This window comes from Eptatretus burgeri, chromosome 12 (assembly GCF_056783735.1).
Source record: "Eptatretus burgeri isolate ZD-2024b chromosome 12, Ebu_testis_v1, whole genome shotgun sequence".
NCBI lineage: Eukaryota > Metazoa > Chordata > Myxini > Myxiniformes > Myxinidae > Eptatretus > Eptatretus burgeri.
In genome coordinates, this window is record NC_140972.1 from 50,699,823 (window position 1) to 50,719,906 (window position 20,084).

At 41.0% G+C, this 20,084-nt stretch overlaps 1 protein-coding gene across 3 annotated transcripts in view; it reads left to right on the forward strand.

Annotated features, from left to right (window-relative positions):
* The window catches only part of LOC147015593 (dual oxidase 1-like), a 187,301-nt gene that overhangs the window by 155,298 nt on the left and 11,919 nt on the right, over positions 1-20,084 (forward strand). For all 3 annotated transcript variants that reach the window (XM_085850495.1, XM_085850493.1, XM_085850494.1), the window contains exons 30-32: positions 15,464-15,625; positions 15,826-15,981; positions 16,364-16,492. In XM_085850495.1, the coding sequence (XP_085706621.1) occupies positions 15,464-15,625; positions 15,826-15,981; positions 16,364-16,492 (447 nt within the window). The remainder of the gene's footprint in view (positions 1-15,463; positions 15,626-15,825; positions 15,982-16,363; positions 16,493-20,084) is intronic.

Here is a 20,084-nt window from a genome sequence, read left to right on the forward strand (position 1 = left end):
GCATTAATATGCGAATAAGTTGGATTAACAGAGGAAATCAGATGATTCTCAGTTGCATGAGCATTCAAACCCTTTGCCATTTAAACCCAAAATCACTTCAGGAGAAATTTATTTGTTTGAAAGGTTATAAAATAAGCGTAATACGTTTCACCTGAATGAAATCAGTGCTTTAACTTAAAAATATTAAGCTCGCCTACTTATCGAAGGAGTTTTAAGGTGACACTCACTTGCTCAACCAACAAGGCAAACATGAAAGACAGAGGAGCTTCCAAAGAAATCAGAGTCAGACATAAAGTGGTGGAGAAGCACTGATCAGGAGAGGGTTTTAAGGATATTTCAGTCACTCATTATCCCTTTAAGCAAGGTGAAATCCATCATTAAGAAGTAGAAGACGGATTATACCCGCAGACCCGACCCAGATCAGGTCACCCATCCAGACTCAGCAGCCGGGCAAGCAGGAAACTGGTTTGGGATGTCACTGTAAATCCAACAATGACTTTGAAGGATCTCCAAGGCTCTACGTCCAAGATGGGGGTTGGTGTTCATTAATCTACAATGTCTCGTTGCCTTCACAAAGAGGGGACAATGGATGGTGCAAAGTACAGGAGAATCCTTGATGAAAACCTGATTGATTCAGCGATAAATCTGAAACTGGGAAGGGGATTCATATTTCAGCAGGACAATGATTCGAAGCACAAAGCTTGCAGGCAAAAAATAATCATTCGAAGCACAAAGCCAAAGCCACACTGGAGTGGCTGAATAAGAAAAAAAAAATTAATGTTCTTAAGTAGCTCAGTCAAAGTCCTGACTTGAACCCAATTTAATATTTATGGCAAGGTTTGAAGATTGCAGTCCATCAACGATCCCCATCAAAAGTGGCATCACTCGAGTCATTTTTACATGAAGAATGGGCAAAGATTTCACCATCTCACTGTGTAAAGCTGGGAGAGACCTACCGCAAAAGACTCACAGTAGTCATTGCTGCCAAAGGTAATTCCACCAAGTACTGACCAAAGGGGCTGAATACTTCTGCAACCAGTGAATTTTGATTTGTACATGTTTTTTTACAGGTATTCCTGACATGTAACCTCCTTCAACAATAACAGTGTTTAGTCTGATCTCTTCATTTATGAATAAAAAAAAATACCCCCGAGCGGGAGTGCCGGTCATTTCTGCCAGAGGTCGACAGAAGCAAAATCAAATTAGGGGCATCTATAATCGAAAGGTGAATTTCAGGTCGAATTTGCTTTATTTCAGTGTCGATCAAGTTTTATCTTGGCCACAGAGTAGAGGAGCGCGATGACGTCAGCGCGCACACGCAAAACCTTTACGTGACTCAACGACGTGTCTGTTCTCGCGCGTGGTGTCACATGACGAGCCGTGACGGACGCGGCGGACGAAATATTTTTTATATGTAAAATGTAAAAAATGTAAACCTAATCTCCCAGACCCCAACAGTAAGCATTCCCTCGAGGAGACAATTCGAGGCTTCATCCCGTGCCTGCCAGAATCCACGGCATCTCGGCACCCACACCCACCCACCCAACGAATTCGATGCATTTCCCTCATTAAAGGTGAATTTCAGTGTCGATCAACCTTATGCAGTGTGAAAGGTGGAAACATAATTGAATTTGAAGTTAAAATCAGCGTGGGAGACCGTGTTGAGGTCTCCGGCGCACCACGAGGCGGATAAAAACTATAAAATCGGAACGAGAGCAAATTTCAAAAAAATGGCTCGTGTTGTTCTAGATAATAGTCCATAGTATCTGAATCACTAATAACATTTGATCTCTCTTGAAAAATGACGGAGGAGATACGATTTGAAATCGACGATTTTCGCAACTTTGACATCCTCGTGACGTTGACCTCGACCTTGGACGACCTTGAAAGTTATGTTGTTGTGCCTGTCTCATCGACCTCTATCCATTCCACTATTGGTTATTTGTCTCCACTCGGTTTGATTGTGGACGGACGTTCGGACGGGCGGACAGACTTCGAGACTGGCTTTATTACGTCATCTCTACTGAGATTATAGAGATGACCTAAAAAAATTCATTTGGTTTCTATATGATTTGTCATTCATCTAAATGTGGAATTATTGGAAGGGCATGAATACTTTTGTCGGCCACTGTAATAAACCATTTCAATTAATACTAGTGTCTTCCTGCCTTCTGCCTTCCTCCATGCGAGCAAATGGCAGTTTTTGGTTTGCATTTGAACGATCCATGGGGGATTGTAAATTAATTAATGACCGCAGTTTAAATTTCAGTAAGTTCGACATCATTTGGGTTGCATAAATCTCTGGTGTGACGGACGACATGAGTCAACATGACAATATAAATCGTTTTCAAGAAAAATGTGCCTCCAACTAAAAGAGTAACTAGATATACCCTACTTGCCGAGTAAAAAACAAAGCCAGCACAGTTCCGATCAGGTATCGACTCTTGCTTCGTTTACAACTGAACTAGTAAGATATATGTAGTTGCTTTTTTGATTGAATGTGTCTTTTTCTTTAAAATGATGTAGAATCCCAACCTTCTCATCCCCTCTTCCTGTCCAGGCTGGAATTCCTCAAGGCAGTGTTCTGGGCCATGTTCTTTTTCTGGTTTTCATCAATCATCTCTCTGACTCTCTGGAAAATCCTCTTTATGTCTTTGCTGATGACTCCACCCTCTGCTGTACCATCTGTCATCCCTCAGATCGGCAAGCAGCAGCCTTTTCACTCTCTGCAGATCTGGATAAAATCACAAACTGGTCCGACACGTGGAACATGTCTTTCAATCCTGACAAATCTCACACTCACTGTCTCTCCGAAAGGACCATCTGGAACCCCGCCCCCCCATCTACTTTCTCAACAATCCTCTTGTAGAAGACCTTTCATTAAAGCTTCTTATCTAGGTCTCACTATCTGCCATGATCTTTCCTGTGAAAGCCACATTTCTAAGCTAGCCTCCAAAGCCAGTTGCTGACTGTGCATCCTCTGTCGTGAAAAGTCCTTCCTTGGCACACCTGAGCTCCTGGACACATAGAAAGTTTTCATCTGCAACCTGATGCTCCCGCTTCACACCTTTCTTTGCTTCACACCGTGGAAAACAAGGCAGTTTGGATCATTGGTATCTCCCGCGATGAAGCTGAGTCTTTGGGTCTCTCACTTTCTCACCGCAGGAAGGTCGTGGTCTTTGTCTTCTACCATCTCCTCTCTGCTCTCGCCCCCCCCCCCGCTCTGTCTGCGGTGCCCCCCCATATTTCCACAGGGCGCTTAAGGTCCGCAAGCAACCCCCTTCTGGTAAAACTACCAAAATCACGAATCACTGCTCACCTTCACTCTTTCAGTCCTCTTCTTTCCCACCTTTGGAACAAACTCCCACACTCTCTTCAATCCCATTCTTCCCTCCAGGTCTTCAAAACAGCCGATCACCACCATCTCTTATCTTCCCCCATCCAAAACCATGATCTGTTCTTCCCCCGTTAATCCACCTCCAACCCACCTCCTTCAAATTCCCTGCTTTCCTTCCTGAAAGTCCCTGTGTTGTCCATCTTGTTTATCCTATGTACCCCACCCAATCCCTCTCCCTTCCACAGATCTCCTGATGTCTCTGTTCCCCACTGTTTTGTGCTTCCCTCTCCCACCCCTCTTGTCTCCTGCTCCCCTCGTTATACGTTTTGTGTCGTAATGTGGTGTTATTCTTCATTTTTATTCTTCTTCATTCTTGTTCATCAATCACAATCCCAAAACAAAAGTAAAACATCAAAAGATGTCGTGATGGTAATCCATAAGAGGATTGCAGTGTCGCATTGTGGTATTGTAATGTGGTGTCATTCCTACCTTGTTACTTACGAAATCTAAAGATTTTGAAAGTATATTGATCACTTCCGTCATCTGTTTGTGTGTTTGTTTGTTTGTTTGTTTGTGTGTTTGTGTATTTGTTTGTTTGTTTGTTAGTTTTTTAGGCACGATAACTCGAGAACGGAAGAAGCTACCAATGTCAAATTACACCCCGTGATTCAGGAGGCTGATGGCTAGTGCTGATTAGATTTTGGTCAAAATCGGTCAAAGGTCAAGGTCACAGTGAGGTCAAACATCCAAAACATGATAACTCGAGAAAAGTTACCAGAGGTATTGTTGACGGAGCGTGAGTTTGGAAGATTGAGGTAAGTTCGGCGGAATTTGTGTGTCAATTCGTCGAGTTACGGCTGTTTTAAAATTTTCAGTGTTATAAAATAATATTAAATAATTCCGTATAATCCTGTGGAGAAATGGAGTATTTTTGCTTCGCTCGACGTTACGAGTTCGTTTTTTACTTCGATTTTAATTTTGTCTTCGATTTTTGCGCTCGCTTCGGACGCTTAACACTGGGTTGTCGAAATTCTGGTAAAAATCGGATGTTTTGGAGACGTTTTAAGATTGTATAAAAAATATTTCACTTGACGCGTCACGGCTCGTCACGTGGTGCAGCGCACTCGGGCAGAGGCGTCATTGAGTCACATAAAGGTTTTGCGTGTGCGCGCTGATGTCAACGCGCTCGCCCCGGCGTCCTTTCGAGTTGGGGATCCGTCGAGTGTGACCTTTATGTTACGTTAATCCGCGGTAACTCAAGAATGGAAGAAGCTACCAATGTCAAATTACACCACATGATGCAGGAGGGTGATGGCTGGCGCTGATTAGATTTTGGTCAAAATCGGTCAAATGTCAAGGTCACAGTGAGGTCAAACATTCGATTTTTGATGGTTTGGTACAGAATCATCGTATAAACTTCTGGTTTGCGTCGCGACCTTCTCTCGAGACAGCTTTTATTAGACAAGGTCAGAGGTCAAGTTGACGATTTCGTAAGTACCAGTCTATGACTGCTTGTTTGTTTTTGTTGTTGCATTTCTTTTTTTATTTTTTATCTTGCCAAAACGAAGCTTTTGCAAGATATGTTAGTCAGCTTGTATGTTTTTTATTTATTTATTTATTTATTTATTTATTTTTGTTTGTTTGTCTGCAATCACGTATAAAAAATTCTGCAGAGCACAGTTATCATCGGAAATTTTTGTAACTTCGCATATCAGAGGCCTATAGAGGTCCCTTTCAGTGCACAAAATTTTGAAGGTCAAGGTCAAAGGTCAAGGTCACTTTGTCGCAAATCAGCGGAGTCGACGAAACCTTTATTTTTTGAGTAATTTTGATCCAATCGTCTTCAAACTTCATGGGAATATAGTTCATGGTCTGGCGCTCAGCTGATTAATTTTTGGTGGCGATTGGCTTTGACCTTCATGGTTAGCGCCTGAGGTCAAACATATTTGACCCCAAGGTCAAATTTTCAAGTTTTCGGAACCATATCGTGTAATACCTCAAATTGAACACCTCGATGAGTGCTTTCTCGATATGTCAAGCTTGAGACATTATGACGTCATTTGGTGACGTTATGAGGCAAACGCATATTTTTCATGGTTACTCTGTAGAATGATTCTCATCGGAATCTCTCGTAGGCATATATTCCTCAAGGAGTCGCTCCTGGTGGATAGCAGCTCTGTTCACCTCAGTGTGACCTTAAAGAAGTCACACGTGGTCACCTTTTGGCAAGATACGGGTCACCCTGCGGGTGACATTGGTTTATTTTCTTGTTTCTGCAATTTTTTAAGTAATGAAAGGCTGAATGTTTTATATATTTTGTTATTTTGGGATGGATTAAATCCATCAATGTTATTAAATTGGCTTAATACTTGTTTCTGTTGTTTTGGGGGACCGGTTGGATATGTATATGACTTTTGGAATGGTCCTGTCAATCTTCTCCCCTCCACGATTCTGGGCTGGTTTGGTTGAGTCCACATTTACATTCAATTTCTTTTCCTCAGAAAACGATTCATGTTTTATATATTTTGACCCTCGCTGAAGGAGAGGGTATCGTGTTTGGCTCCGTTTGTTTGCTTGTACTTGATGACAAAAAATGTTTTTGCCAAGTATGTTGGTCTGTAGCGTTTGTCTGTCACACGATTTTTGGCTACAGCTTTCAAGCAATTAGTCTGAAATGTTTTTGTGTAGGTAAGTTGACCAGCCAAGGACAGCAGCACTTGGTTTTGATGAAGATCCGAATCCAGATCCGGATCTGAGAATTTTTTCAGTGATTCTTCACCATTGAGAGATATGACCAAAATTATATGTAGCACAATATCTCAAAAGATTATGGATGGATTCAGACGAAACTTGGTGGAGTGGTTAGGTGTGTGACAAGGACGAAAAAATTCAATTTTGGTGAAGATCCGAATCTAGATACGAGAATTATTTCATTTTTCAGTTGATTATTCACCATTGAGAGATGGGGCTAAAAACGACATTGCATGATATCTCAAAAAGTTGTGGATGGATTCGGATTCAACTTGGTGGACATGTTGGGTGTGTAACAAAGACTACTTCTGTCGATTTTTGTAAAAATCCGAATCCGGATCTGGAATCCAATAATTTTTCAACTGATTCTTCGCCATTGATAGGGCCAACAACGATAGATAGCACAATTTCTGGAAAAGTTATTGAAGGATTCAGACGAAACTTGTTGCACAGGTTGGGAGCGCCACAAGGAAGAACTTATTGAATTTTGGTGAAGATCTGAATCCAGATCTGGATACGAGAATTATTTTTTTTTGACTGACTTCACCATTAAGAGATGGGGCTAAAAACGATATTGCATGATATCTCAAAAAGTTGTGGACGGATTCAGAAGAAACTTGGACAGGTTGGGTGTGTGACAAGGACTAATTGATTCGATTCTGGTGAAGAATCCAGATCTGGATTTGAGAATTTTTCAAGTGATTCTTCATGATTGAGAAAAATACGGCCAAAAACGATGTTTAGCACAATATTTCAAAAGGTTATGGATGGATTCCACAGAAACTTTGTCGACAGGATGAGTGTGTAAAAAGGACTAATTGATTAATTTTTGTGAAGATTCAAATTGGGATCCGGATACGATAATTTATTTAATGATTGTTCACCATTGAGAGATGGGGCCAAAATCTATGTGTAGCATGACATCTCGAGAAGTTGTGGACAACTTGTTACAAAAGGAGGTGGAAGGGTTGGTTAGGTGATAACAAGTCGATTCGATTTTTGGTTCAGGTCCGGATTCAGATCCGACCGATCAGTGGGATACAAAATTTAAACTGTTCAGCCTGGTGGAGGTATGCGCTCCGTGTGCCGTTCCGTTTCGCCAAGTGTCATTCCATGAGTAATTTTTCATTTGTTTGTTTGTTTGTTTGTCCGTACAGAACTTTTGTGTTTTTCTCCGTAATCGCTTGTCAGGTTGCGATGAAATTTTCACCAAAGGTGCAACTACACGTGCAGAATATTTCAATCATCATTCTGACATCATAGGTCATGTAGTGTGGTAACCATGTTGGAAGAACTTTGGACCTCTGCATCTCTGAAAGCGCACCAAGCAAAAAATTGAAACTTGGCACACGGCAAGTACTCATGTGGAATAAGTGTGATTTTTTTTAATGACGTCATTATATATGTGGAACGCCACATCTGATCAGTATGAAATTTTTTGTCATCTCGGGATAAAATGTTCCACAGAAAAAAAAGATGATGTCATCGGCATGTTATTTGGCAGCCTATTTTTTTATTTTTTTTTAAACCTTCAAAAATCCTCTCTGAAGTGGCTGAACAGATCGAGGCGAAACTTTACAGGTATGACTTTACAGGTATCCATGAGGAACAAAAGACACGTCCGGACACGTCCAAAGACAAACTCCAGTCCGGACATGAACACTGCCCGGACACATCAGGAGATAAATACTGCTCAGACATGTCCAGAAAAAAACATGGACACATCCGGAGACAAACACCGCCCGGACATGTCTGGAGACATACAAACATGGCCCGTCCAGGTCCGGGCATAAACACTGTCTGGAGATAAAACAAAAACAATGCCCGAACACAAATTCCATCCGGACAGGTCCATAGGCAAAAACCGTCTGGACATAATCACCAGAGAGAGAGAGAGAGAGAGAGAGATATGTGGGAAGGTGCTGCATTGTAATAGGAGGGGGTGGAGTGAAAATGGGACAGAGAGGGAGAGAGAAGGATGGGGGGGGTAGGGTGGAGTTAGCAGAGAGAAAATGTTATGCTTTATGAACAATACACACACCTCGTTTTTTTCCACACACAACTGTTGCTAACAATTATGTGGTGCACACAAAAAAATAAATAATAACAAATTAATAAAAATAATTAATAAAAAACAAACAAACACATACACTCATGCAAACAAACAAACACACACACATACATAAACACACATACTCATACATACAAACAGATAAATACAAATGCACACACACAAACAAAAACAAACAAACACATACACACAAAAGCACACACACTTTCCCGACTGCATGGATCATCAGCTGGGCAACGTTCTTCCTCGAGGTTTCAATCCTTTCAGCCCAGAACCTCTCCAAACGGCAGATTCACAACCTCGATCACGGATTCACATCAGTATATCCACAACGTCAGTTGTGTCAATGCAGTCAGTCAACCCATACTTTTCACGAATGCACAATAATCAAATAAATACATAAGAAACATATAGATATTGAAGAAACAGTGCAGTAGATTTTCCACGAAAAGAGGACAAATCACACACACACACACACACACACACACACACACACACACACACACACACACACACACACACACACACACACACACACACACACACACACTCGTGCTTGGCCGATATCGGAAAATTTTTGGGAATCGGCAGGTTGGAGTCGGTGTGTTTCCCGACTACCGTGTACAACCCAGAAACCTTGAGTAGCTTTCATCCTTGTTTTGGGGGGAATTTCAAAAAACAAATTTAAATATTTCAAGATGTGCATGAACATTAATCTTTACAAATAGCAGCGTGTGATGGGTGGGAAAAAAAAATTGGCGCTGTAAATTCGAAAAGACATTAACATGGCAAATGGCTGGAAATCGGGTGTTATCTATATTTTCAAGCAGGAGTATGTATCCGTCCATACGACCCTGATCTACTCCCTCAGTTTTGGGGCTAGCCACGCCAAGCCTTGTGTGGAACGTTTTGGGGTCATCGCCGGTGTCCTCAGTTGGGTGGGAGTTTTCATAAATACCTCAATACAATTATGATTTTGAGTTTCGATCCGAATGAAGCTGCTCCTGATCAGGATGTCACATCAGAATTGCAGTTCTCTTTGTTTACCTCAAGAGTGTTTGTAATATTGGATTTTGTTAAATTAATGGTGACGTATCAATTTGAAGGCGCTGTCACACCTTGACGTTTTAGCCAGCAATGGCAACATATAAATATACCATCAGAGATGGGGAATCCTCCGCCATTGAAAAATAATTGAAATCAGATAAGCGGTTTTCCATTTATTACAAAAAACATTTTTTTCAAGATGGCCGCCCCAGTCGGCATCTTGGATCCGGCCACGCCCAAAATCAATCGGGTTCTTCCTTTTCAGGTGGTACATGTGTGATCCAAATTTCAAATCGAGATGGCGAACAGTTTATGAGTTATCGCACTCACAGCTATAAATGTTGACGCCATGCCAGCCAGTCGGACAGACGACCCGGGTGATAACAATATCCCCCTTCCGCCACGCAGTGGGGGATAAAAATGTATGTAAAACGTTGGCGTACGCTGAAATTTTGATGTTTTTTTTTAAGTTTTGGTAGTATTCATAACGTGTTGGTCGTATGCATAACATATTAGTAACGTGCACAGAACTTTTCGATAACTTAAAGATAACTTATATCAGCGAATGCTAAGCGTGTTGTCGGCGTTCACAACCTATGCCCAACGATAGTATAATTTATGCACAGCGCGTCAGCGTATCACCGACGATCACGTGGCATAGCCTATTAATAGGCTGCCGCTCGATGATTCAAATCATAACCGCACTAGACGAGCAAATATTTTTGCAAAAAATTTGTCCAAACACTTGGCGAAATGGAACGTCACACAGAGCGCATACCTCCACCAGGCTGCACAGTTTAAATTTTGTATCCCACTGATCGGTCGGATCTGAATCCGGACCTGAACCAAAAATCAATCATAACCGCACTAGACTAACCGCACTAGACAAATTAAACTAGCAAATTGTGCGACGGATCTAGAATGTTGAAAAATTGTGTGAACACGATGAATCATTTTCATGATTTAAGCTTCATTTTTGAAGATGGTTTTTTTAATTTTTGAAAATTCCGACGGGAACTAAAGTCCTGAAACCATGGTATGCGGGAACAGTTTTAGATGGGCGACTCTTGCTACATGATGTTTTCTCCGATTTCGCAAGTGGGGAGTTCGACCAGGGGGTGTTGGTGAGTCCACATCCCACATATGTAAATCTGTGTGTTAAATGTGTATTAAATGAATTAAATTAAATGAAAATCTGTGTATTAAATAATTGTACAGGGTGCCCCACAGAAAACCAGGAAATTTGGTACAGTTTCTTTAAAACAAAACAAAAGCAAACTTAGATGTAGTGTAAAACAAAGATACACTTTATTATATGTTAGTTTATTGATATGGTAAAATATGGCAAAATAAATCTCAAAATCTCAAATTTCCTGGTTTTCTGTGGGGCACCCTGTATATAGAAAGATGGTATAGCCAATCATTTTAATCTGCATGAAGTGTGTAGTTTATATTTTTTTCGTATTCTCACCATAAATTGATGATATATTTGTTTCGAACCGTGGATTGTATTTTTAATAGTCTGAGTGAGTGTGTTCATGACGTGTCTGGAAAATGACCCACTTCATATTTCTTTGGGGAGAGAAAACTGACATACCTGGTACATGACTCATGTAATTTTTTTTACGGGGGGGGGGGGGGGGAGATAAAAAAAATGAGCATGTCGGGTACATGATTTGTCGGGCACTAAAAGCAGGTGGCCATTTTGAAATGAAAAAATTAATAACAGATTAAAAGGGCCTCCTCCATTTATTTATTTTTAATCCAGACGATCAACGTGTTTTTTTTGTTTTTTTTAATTCGGCCTTCAAGCAGAATGAGAAAATTATGTGAAGAGTTTCGCCTGTGGCATTCGGTATTCGGCATTTGTAGGTTCGCCATTTTTTGCCCAAGTCCTTCACGAACCATTTTATAGTATAGGTAGAGAGAGAATTCTGTGTGGGTCGGCCGTGTTAGCTGGAGTCTGAGGTTGGAGAGAAACAGCGTTGGAGCAAGACAGTGGTTGGAGTGAGACGGTTGGAGTCGCGGGTTGCCAAAGAAAGAATGAGGGTCGTGACACGGAGGGTCGTGACACGGAGGGTCTGCCCGCGTCTCGCCTCGGCGGCCCGTCTATTGCGCTGGTTCGAGGGCGCCCGATCTTGACCGGGTCTCTCGTGGGTCCTGTCGGCGGCCCTGATCCCCGTCTCGGACTCCGCTCTGCTCCACCCGGGCTCCTTCATGAACATGGTCTTGTGGCTGTCCAGCCCCCCTTGCATAGCATAGGTACCTCACCAATCAAATATATTTTGTTTTGAAACTCACAAAGAGAAACCATATAACCTTTGTTCAGCACACTCGATAACCAATTGCTTTAGAAGCAGCCACGAGGACAAAGGAAAACCTGATAAAACCAAGATCGCACAAAACGGTGAAAAGCAAAAAAAGCCTCATTTGCAGCAACAAAAAAATTTCCTCTTCACTTGCAGAAACTATTGACTCATAATATAATGGCGGAACTCTTCTTCTTCTTCTTCTTTCGGCTGCTCCCGTTTGGGGTCGCCACAGCGGATCATCTGTATGATCCGCATAGTGATTTGGCACATGTTTTACGCCGGATGCCCTTCCTGACGCAACCCTGGTCGCCTCTTACGACACAGAACTATAACAGTATATCGGCGGAACTATAACAGTATATTTATATTAATATTTTATAATGTAAGCAAATCGTACAAAACGGAAAGAGCAAACTGCGTATGTAATTGTTGAAAAAGCACCCTTGTGAACTATGCAGTCATGGATTGCAAAAGCAGGTTATGAAGCACGGCGTTGCGCTCAATGAAGTCACACTTTCTGCGCATTCCAAAATCTTTTCTTCACTCAATATAATCCTCCAAACAGTAGAAAAAGTTAAGTACAATGCTTTGCTTTAATAAATACACTGAGTTATAAAAATCGCTAATTTGTTAAATTTTTCGGATTTCACTCCAGATTTCGACACTTATTTTGATTTATCGCGAACGTAGTGAGCTTCATACTCAACACGTGCACATGAGAGAATAGGAAACAACAACAACAATACAATACCCTGGCAATTTGGAATCCGTGTCGTCGGCTATGACCCTTTTGCTTCTGGTTTGTGTCATGGGGAATGATGCGTCCCTGGAGATAAAGGCATCGTCGGAGACATGAAAGACCCAAATATCAGACATGGTGTACATTTCCTCCACTGATTTTAATAAAGATATTTCCCGCATCATCAAAAAATAATTTTTAATCGTGATTTACATTATTTGATCGCTGATCTCGAATCCAGGCCCGAGTAACCGGAAATTGCAGCATCGAATGATAGAAGAATTCTACGTTCGCTTCTTGGCTTTGCCTATTCCATATTATACTTTAATTAGTCCGTGAGAGAGTAGATCTTGTTTCCAAATTGAGGCATGTTTGAATAGGCCGAACAAAATGGCGAATTAGGACCCATTGAGGGCCAGTGAGGTGGCTGAGGGTGTCCAAGGATGTGCCTGATGAAGGATATAATTAAATAAGGCCGTTAATTATCTTCACAAAGGGGTGTTTTAATTAACCCAAACACCCAATTTTCAGTCATCCCCACTTCCTCGAAGTTTTCTTGGCATGCATGCAAATATTCTGGCTGCTCGGTTTGATGGTTTTGGAGTTATAGAGGAGACACACACGTACACATTGACATTTATTAGTACAGATTAATCCTTTTTTCAGCAGCAATGGGGGAGGATTGAGAGCTGAAGATCATCAAATAGTTGAATTTTCTTAAATTTCAATGATGCTTTTCATGACCAGCCTTACAAAAGGCACAAAAGCAAAACAGTTGGCATTTTGTTGTGGAATTTGTAATTTTGGGAATTAACTCATAAATGCTGTGATCCAATGACCATTATTTGAGGTGTGCGTAAATGCAGATCAATCATGACAAACTTGTGCATGATGTGTGAACACAAATACCTTTCCTTATAGTCAAGGCGAGGGGTGAAAAAATTGTTCAGGTTGTGATAAAAGCATGAAACTTTGCACAAATGTTCAATCAACATTCTAAACATTTTCAGGGGTGGAGCCAATGTGAACTGTATGTAGCATTGCAACGGTCGCTGGGCAACATGATTTCCTTAGCAACCAGCACATAGGATGACTGTGGACCAATTTTATTAAATGATTATGATGTATTTTAATATCTACAACTTCAATTTTCATATAAACATCAATTTGGAGCAACTGTCAACAACACAAGGCTTAATTTCAGTTGCTAGGCAACATATTTTCCTTAGCAACCAGCACAAAAGATGCCTGCAGACCAATTTAACTTATCAATTACAACGTATTTTATTATCTATAACTTTACCCGTCAATGGAAAGTGTGGGAAACACATGAGTTCACTAGAGCCTTCTTTGAGCTGCACGATTCACCAGAGCAAATATCTGAAGAGACAGAAGCTTCCCTAGAGTATTTCACTGTCCTTCTCTATGACAGGACATCAACATGGGCCTCAATCAACGAGGTTAGGAAGCTTCGATTCACACGCAAAGGACGTCAGATGTCAACCCTTCCTCCCACCAAGGCTGCTCTACAGCAACATATCAGGAGGGCAGTATTGCAAGGTGGGCACTACTGGGGGCGTACTACCATGCCATATCGCCAGTTACCCTCTCCTGCTGAGTGGGGATGGACTTGCCCAGAACAGTGGAAGCCCCTGTGGACAAATCTGCCAGAAGCCAGTGCATCCTGTCCAGAGTTGCTGAAGTGTGCATGTAGGAGCAGGTGTAAAGACTGCAAATGTGTACGAGCGCACTTACAATGCACTGTTTACTGCACATGCAGGAGAGATTGTGGCAATACTTAAAGCTATGGTAAAGGTCCAAAGAAAGTCCAAGGTGACAACATAATTGACAGTTGCTAGTTACTGGTTGCTACCGTGAATGGATTGCGTAACAACAATGTTTTGAATCCGTATGTATGGTGTAATTTGATGTATGGTGTAAAATACCATTGCTTTCATTATATTTCCAGGAAGAAGGTCTTCTATTGATAACAAGACTGTTATGTTTAAGTTGAGTTAATGAGTTAAGTGAATCCCGTGTTCACAGGTTGTCTTCCATGTGTACTCAGATGTTTGCCATGGTAAATAGGTTACGAAGCAACTAAATATTTAATGTTTTGTTACTTTTTGATAACAATTATGACAACCTGTATAGATTATTTACCCAAAACATTTCTCTTCTGTAGGCCATTAGGCAATGTGAAGTAGAAGCATCTTTTACAAATAGAGGATAAATATATACAAAGACAGTTGGTATTGTTTATCCATTACCTCGCAACAAAACAAATGCTAATTTGTTGTGTGGTGACACTATTGTGTTGTTTTGTTTTCTGATGACACTAATTGTCTTTAAAACATGTCTACTGATAGTTCTGATCTTCTGTAACATTGCACCAACCTTTCCGAATATAGTAAATAGGCTTAAAAAGCCCGTTGCTTGGGTAAATTTGTTACCTCGCAACCGTTGCTAAGGAACATGCTGGATTCAATGGCTCCACCTTTGACAATAATCAGTATGGGTTGAAGAATAATTGTGCCAAGTCTCATGCTTTTATCACTTACTGAGCAATTCTAGCTGTATTTTGCACCCATCGCCTAGACTATTATGTTTTCGCATTCAATGAACTTTAATAACCTTTAACCTCAGAAATCCTCTTCTGTATCAAACCCATATCAGACAATAGTCAGCCGAGTGTTGGCTTAGCGGTTAGGGTGGTGGCTTGGGATCCTGGTGGAGTCCTGACTTTGAGTCCCGTTTGCCACTGAATTAACACCAAGGGATTGACCCAGCCTGTCATCCTTCCGAAGTCGGCGAAATCAGCACCAGCATGCTGGTAATAGGGGCAGAGCTGCGCCCCTAACCAATGATGCAACCAGTCGCCAAAAAGGCAGTACATGATGGAAATCAGACTATACAAGAGCAGTATCATAAAAATGTGCATCACAAGTGTCGTGGATACTCGATATCACAGATAATTGAAGTGGAAGAAAGTAAGTTCATATTTAAATAACATTCCAATCAAGGTGCACACAGAGCTATGCTTACATAATTTCTCTTACAAATAAATTCTTACTAAATCTGATGAAACAATGATCAGATCTCGAGAGAAATGGCTGATTTTTAAAGGATCACTCTGCGACAATAATTATCATATCATTGTTGTACAAATTTAACGACAAACCAGCACGATCTGTTGTGATTTGCAGATCTACTTGGATGGACCATTTGGTGAAGGTCACCAAGATTGGAATGAGTATGAAGTGTCAGTACTTGTGGGAGGTGGTATTGGAGTCACACCCTTTTCTTCAATCCTCAAAGATATTGTGCAGAAGTCACTCCTGAGCTCCAGGTTCATAAAGTGTAAAAAAGTAAGTGCTTACCTTTTGCTCCATATGATTGGTTGTAGAATCAAGTCTGAACTGGATTCAAATTTCTACTTTTATATCATTAAACAGGAGTACATGTACCAAGATGTTTCTCAAGGAATGAGCCTCAAGCATTTCAGCTAAATGTTCTAAACTACCTTTTACACCTTATACAGTTTTATTTATTTGGCTTTTACTTACAGGTGTATTTCATCTGGGTGACACGGACACAGCATCAATTTGAATGGCTCACAGACATAATTAAGGAGGTGGAGGAGAATGACAAGATGAATCTCGTCTCGGTTCACATCTACATTACCCAGTTTGCCGAGAAGTTCGATCTTCGAACCTCGATGCTGGTAATGATTTGACCGTGTGAGCAGTGTATCTCTCCCTCTCTCATATTTTAATACTTCAGAGAAGGTTGCCCTCCATCCCCACTCATATTTCAATTAAATATGCATGGGGAAAAGGGGGGGTAACCAACTCGAGTTTCATGATGTCTTTTGTTCCCAGAAAGACTATAAAAGCAGGTTTACCTATTTCTCAAGTCTTGCATAAAAATACAAAATTATTTGAATTTGAGCGTAATCAAAAACAGTTTGCAGCAGGTGTTACAAAGTTTAAACTAAGTTTGGTTAATTCTATGTTGTGTATAAAAAATGATGGCATCACGAGATGAAGACTGTGATGTGCATTGCTGAGTCTAACACTTGTGTTTGAATGTTTAATGCTCATCAGTACATCTTTGAGCGGCACTTCCAGAAGGAACAAAGCCGCAGCCTATTTACTGGCCTTCACTCGATCACACACTTTGGCAGGCCTCAATTCATTCCATTTCTCAACTCCCTGCAGAACCAGCATCCAGAGGTGAGCAAGAAAGTGATACAATCACCAAGCCACTGCCATATATATATATATATATATATATATATATATATATATATATATATATATATATATATATATATATATATATATATATATATATATATATATATATATATATATATAATTCCAGCTGTGTGTGTGTGTGTGTGTGTGTGTGTGTGTGTGAATGACCGCCGTTTCTCGACAACCGCTGGTCCGATCTAATTGAAACTTGCCAGGTATATTGCTGGGGACCTGAGGATGTGCCTTTTCAAGGTTTGATATTAATCGGACAAGTGCTTCTCAAGTTATGGCCACTTATTTACCAACCAATGGCAGGAACCGTTGCTGCGGCCAGTTTATATTAACCAATGACAGGAAGCGTTGCTGCGTAGCCGTGGTCGATGGGGAAGAGAAACTCAGCCGCGTTCGCCATTACAGGTTTTTTCTCTTCTCTTCTCTTCTCTTCTCTTCTCTTCTCTTCTCTTCTCTTCTCTTCTCTTCTCTTCTCTTCTCTTCTCTTCTCTTCTCTTCTCTTCTCTTCTCTTCTCTTCTCTTCTCTTCTCTTCGTGTTTTTCTTGCGAAAAGGCAAAATAAAATACGTTGGCGCTAATTGAATAATTGGCCATTAAAAGCCTCCGTATTCTTGCCCTGGACGAGGAAGCAAAGAAGAAGCGCCGTTTCCTCAGCGATGTTGCTTATGAAGAGGTGCTAACGAGATAAAGGTGTGTACAATGTACATGGAGACGATTTTTATTATTATTTATTTATTGAAGAAAAATTGTTCCAAAAATAATTTATCAAAAAAAGTGCGCAACTTTATTTTGTTTCCAGTTGTCAAAACGCTGTGGCCTTTGGAAGTGTTTCAGGAATTCAGCTCCACTCAACATGCTTGCCAACGAAATACATCTGAATTTGGTGGTAAAAACGATTCACAACGATGGGTTTCCTTACTCATTGCTCTGCAGTCTGCATTCAACCCCTTCATTTGTCATCTCATTGACCTCATTTCATCTATCTATAATTCCAGCAATCTGTGTGTGTGTGTGTGTGTGTGTGTGTGTGTGTGTGTGTGTGTGTGTGTGTGTGTGTGTGTGTGTGTGTGTGTGTGTGTGTGTGTGTGTGTGTGTGTGGTCTGTGTTTCCGTGTGTCTGTGTTTCCGTGTTTCTGTGTGTCTGTGTTTCTGTGTGTCTGTGTTTCTGTGTGTCTGTGTGTCTGTGTTTCTGTGTGTCTGTGTGTCTGTGTTTCTGTGTGTCTGTGACCGCTGTTTCCCGACAACCACTGGTCCGATCTAATTGAAACTTGCCAGGTATATTGCTGGGGACCTGAGTATGTGCCTTTTCAAGATTTGATATTAATCGGACAAGTGATTCCCAAGTTATGGCCATTTATTTACCAACCAATGACAGGACACGTGCTGCGTGGGCGTGGCCGATGCGCCATTTAGTTACCAATCACAGGACACGTTGCTGCGTGGGCGTGACTGCGTAGGCCGGTGCACGGCCGGCCGACGATGACGTCACGTGCCGTGCTGGTTACGATGGGGACCGATCGGTGCCTTGGTTAGCGTGGGGTAGGAGTGCCAATGGTAAATGGCAGCGAATATCATGGCAAGCAAACACAGGGAGGTAAACTTGATTTTAATTAACTCTGTGTGTAAGTATCACAGCATATGTTACTTCAATACAAGCGATAATTCCTGGAATGCATGTGAACATTCCGTACGGTCACGCACTACTTTTGGATAGTGATGACTTACTGTATTCTAATAATTTCTCGATTTCTTATCCGCATTTATAGATAAATACAATGCCCCAATCCAGTCGTCGTTTATGAGAGCGAAGGAATGGGCTGTGTGGTTGTTTGAAAGTTGTTTTTTTTGCATGTACGGCCACGCACGTACGGCCACGCGAGAGCGAAGGAACGGCCAGTGTGGTTGTTGTTTCTGGCACGCGGTTTGAAAGTTTTTTTTTTGTGTGTACGGCCACGCACGTATGGGCACGCACGTACGGCCATGCACGTACGGCCATGCACGTACGACCATGCATGTACGGCCATGCACGTACGGACACGTACGTACGGCCACGCACGTACGGCCAGGCGAGAGCGAAGGAACGGCCTGTGTGGTTGTTTCTGGCAAGCAGTTTTGAAGTGTATATATGTATATGTATATGTATGTATATGTATGTGTATATATGTATATGTGTGTATATATGTATATGTGTATATATATATATATATATATATGTGTATATATGTATATGTGTATGTATATATGTATATATATGTGTATATATGTATATATATATATATGTATATATATATATGTATATATATATGTATATATATGTATATATATATATGTATATATATATATATATATATATATATATGTATATATGTATATATGTATATATGTATATATGTATATATGTATATATATATATATATATATTTTTTTTTTGCAAGTGCAGCCACGCACGTACGGGCACATGAAAGCGAAGGAACGGCTTATGTGGTTCTTGTTTCTGGCACGCGGTTTGAGTTTTTTACGGGGGGGGGGGGAGGGTTTGCACGTACGGCCACACATCTACGGGCATGCACTAGTATTAATAATAATAATAATAATAATAGCACAATAATTGGCAGTAATAAAAAGAATAACGAGATACAATGATCAATGTCTGTCAACCAATAATGACCTATATATTGTCTGTCAAGCAATAATGACCAATAACGTCTATCAACCAATGACAGGACATGGTGCTATAACATCACAAATGACGTCACAATCAGTTTATTTATTTAATTCTTTATTTATTTTTTTGCACAATTGACGTCACAATTCTTCTTCTTCGTTTGGTATGACGTCACAATCGACGCTGGAGACCTGAGTATGTGCCTTTTCAAGGTTTGATATTAATTGGACAAGCGGTTCCCAAGTTACGGCCATTGATCTGTCAACCAATGACAAGACACGGTGCTATGACGTCACGAATGACGTCACAATGAATGTTTATTTTTTTTTGTTTGTTTTTTTTTTTGCACGATTGATGTCACAATTCTTCTTCTTCGTTTGGTATGACGTCACAATCGATGCTGGAGACCTGAGTATGTGCCTTTTCAAGGTTTGATATCGTTCTTCATCCGTTTCAGCTGTTTCCCAAGTGTTTCGCAAGGTTTGAAAACTGTTTTTTCCCAAGGTTTGAATTAATTGTTCAAATTATTAATTAATCCCAAGGTTTGAATTTTCCCAAGGGAAAGAGCTGTTTCCCAAGGGTTTGAAAGCTGTTTTTTCCCAAGGTTTGAATTAATTGTTGTGATTGGTAGACATTTGTGAATACATTTACAGAGAGAGGGCGAGAGAGGAGGGGTGAGAGAGGGGGCAAGAGAGGGGGTGAGAGAGGGGAGGGAGAGAGGGGGTGAGAGAGAGGGGGCGTCAATTCAAGAGAGGGGGCGAGAGAGGGGGATGGGATTGGGGGGAGAGAGAGGGGCGAGAGAGGATAGAAGAGGGGAGGGAGAGGGGGAGAGAGAGGGGCGAGAGAGGATAGAAGAGGGGAGGGAGAGAGGGGTGAGGAGAGGGGGTGTCAAT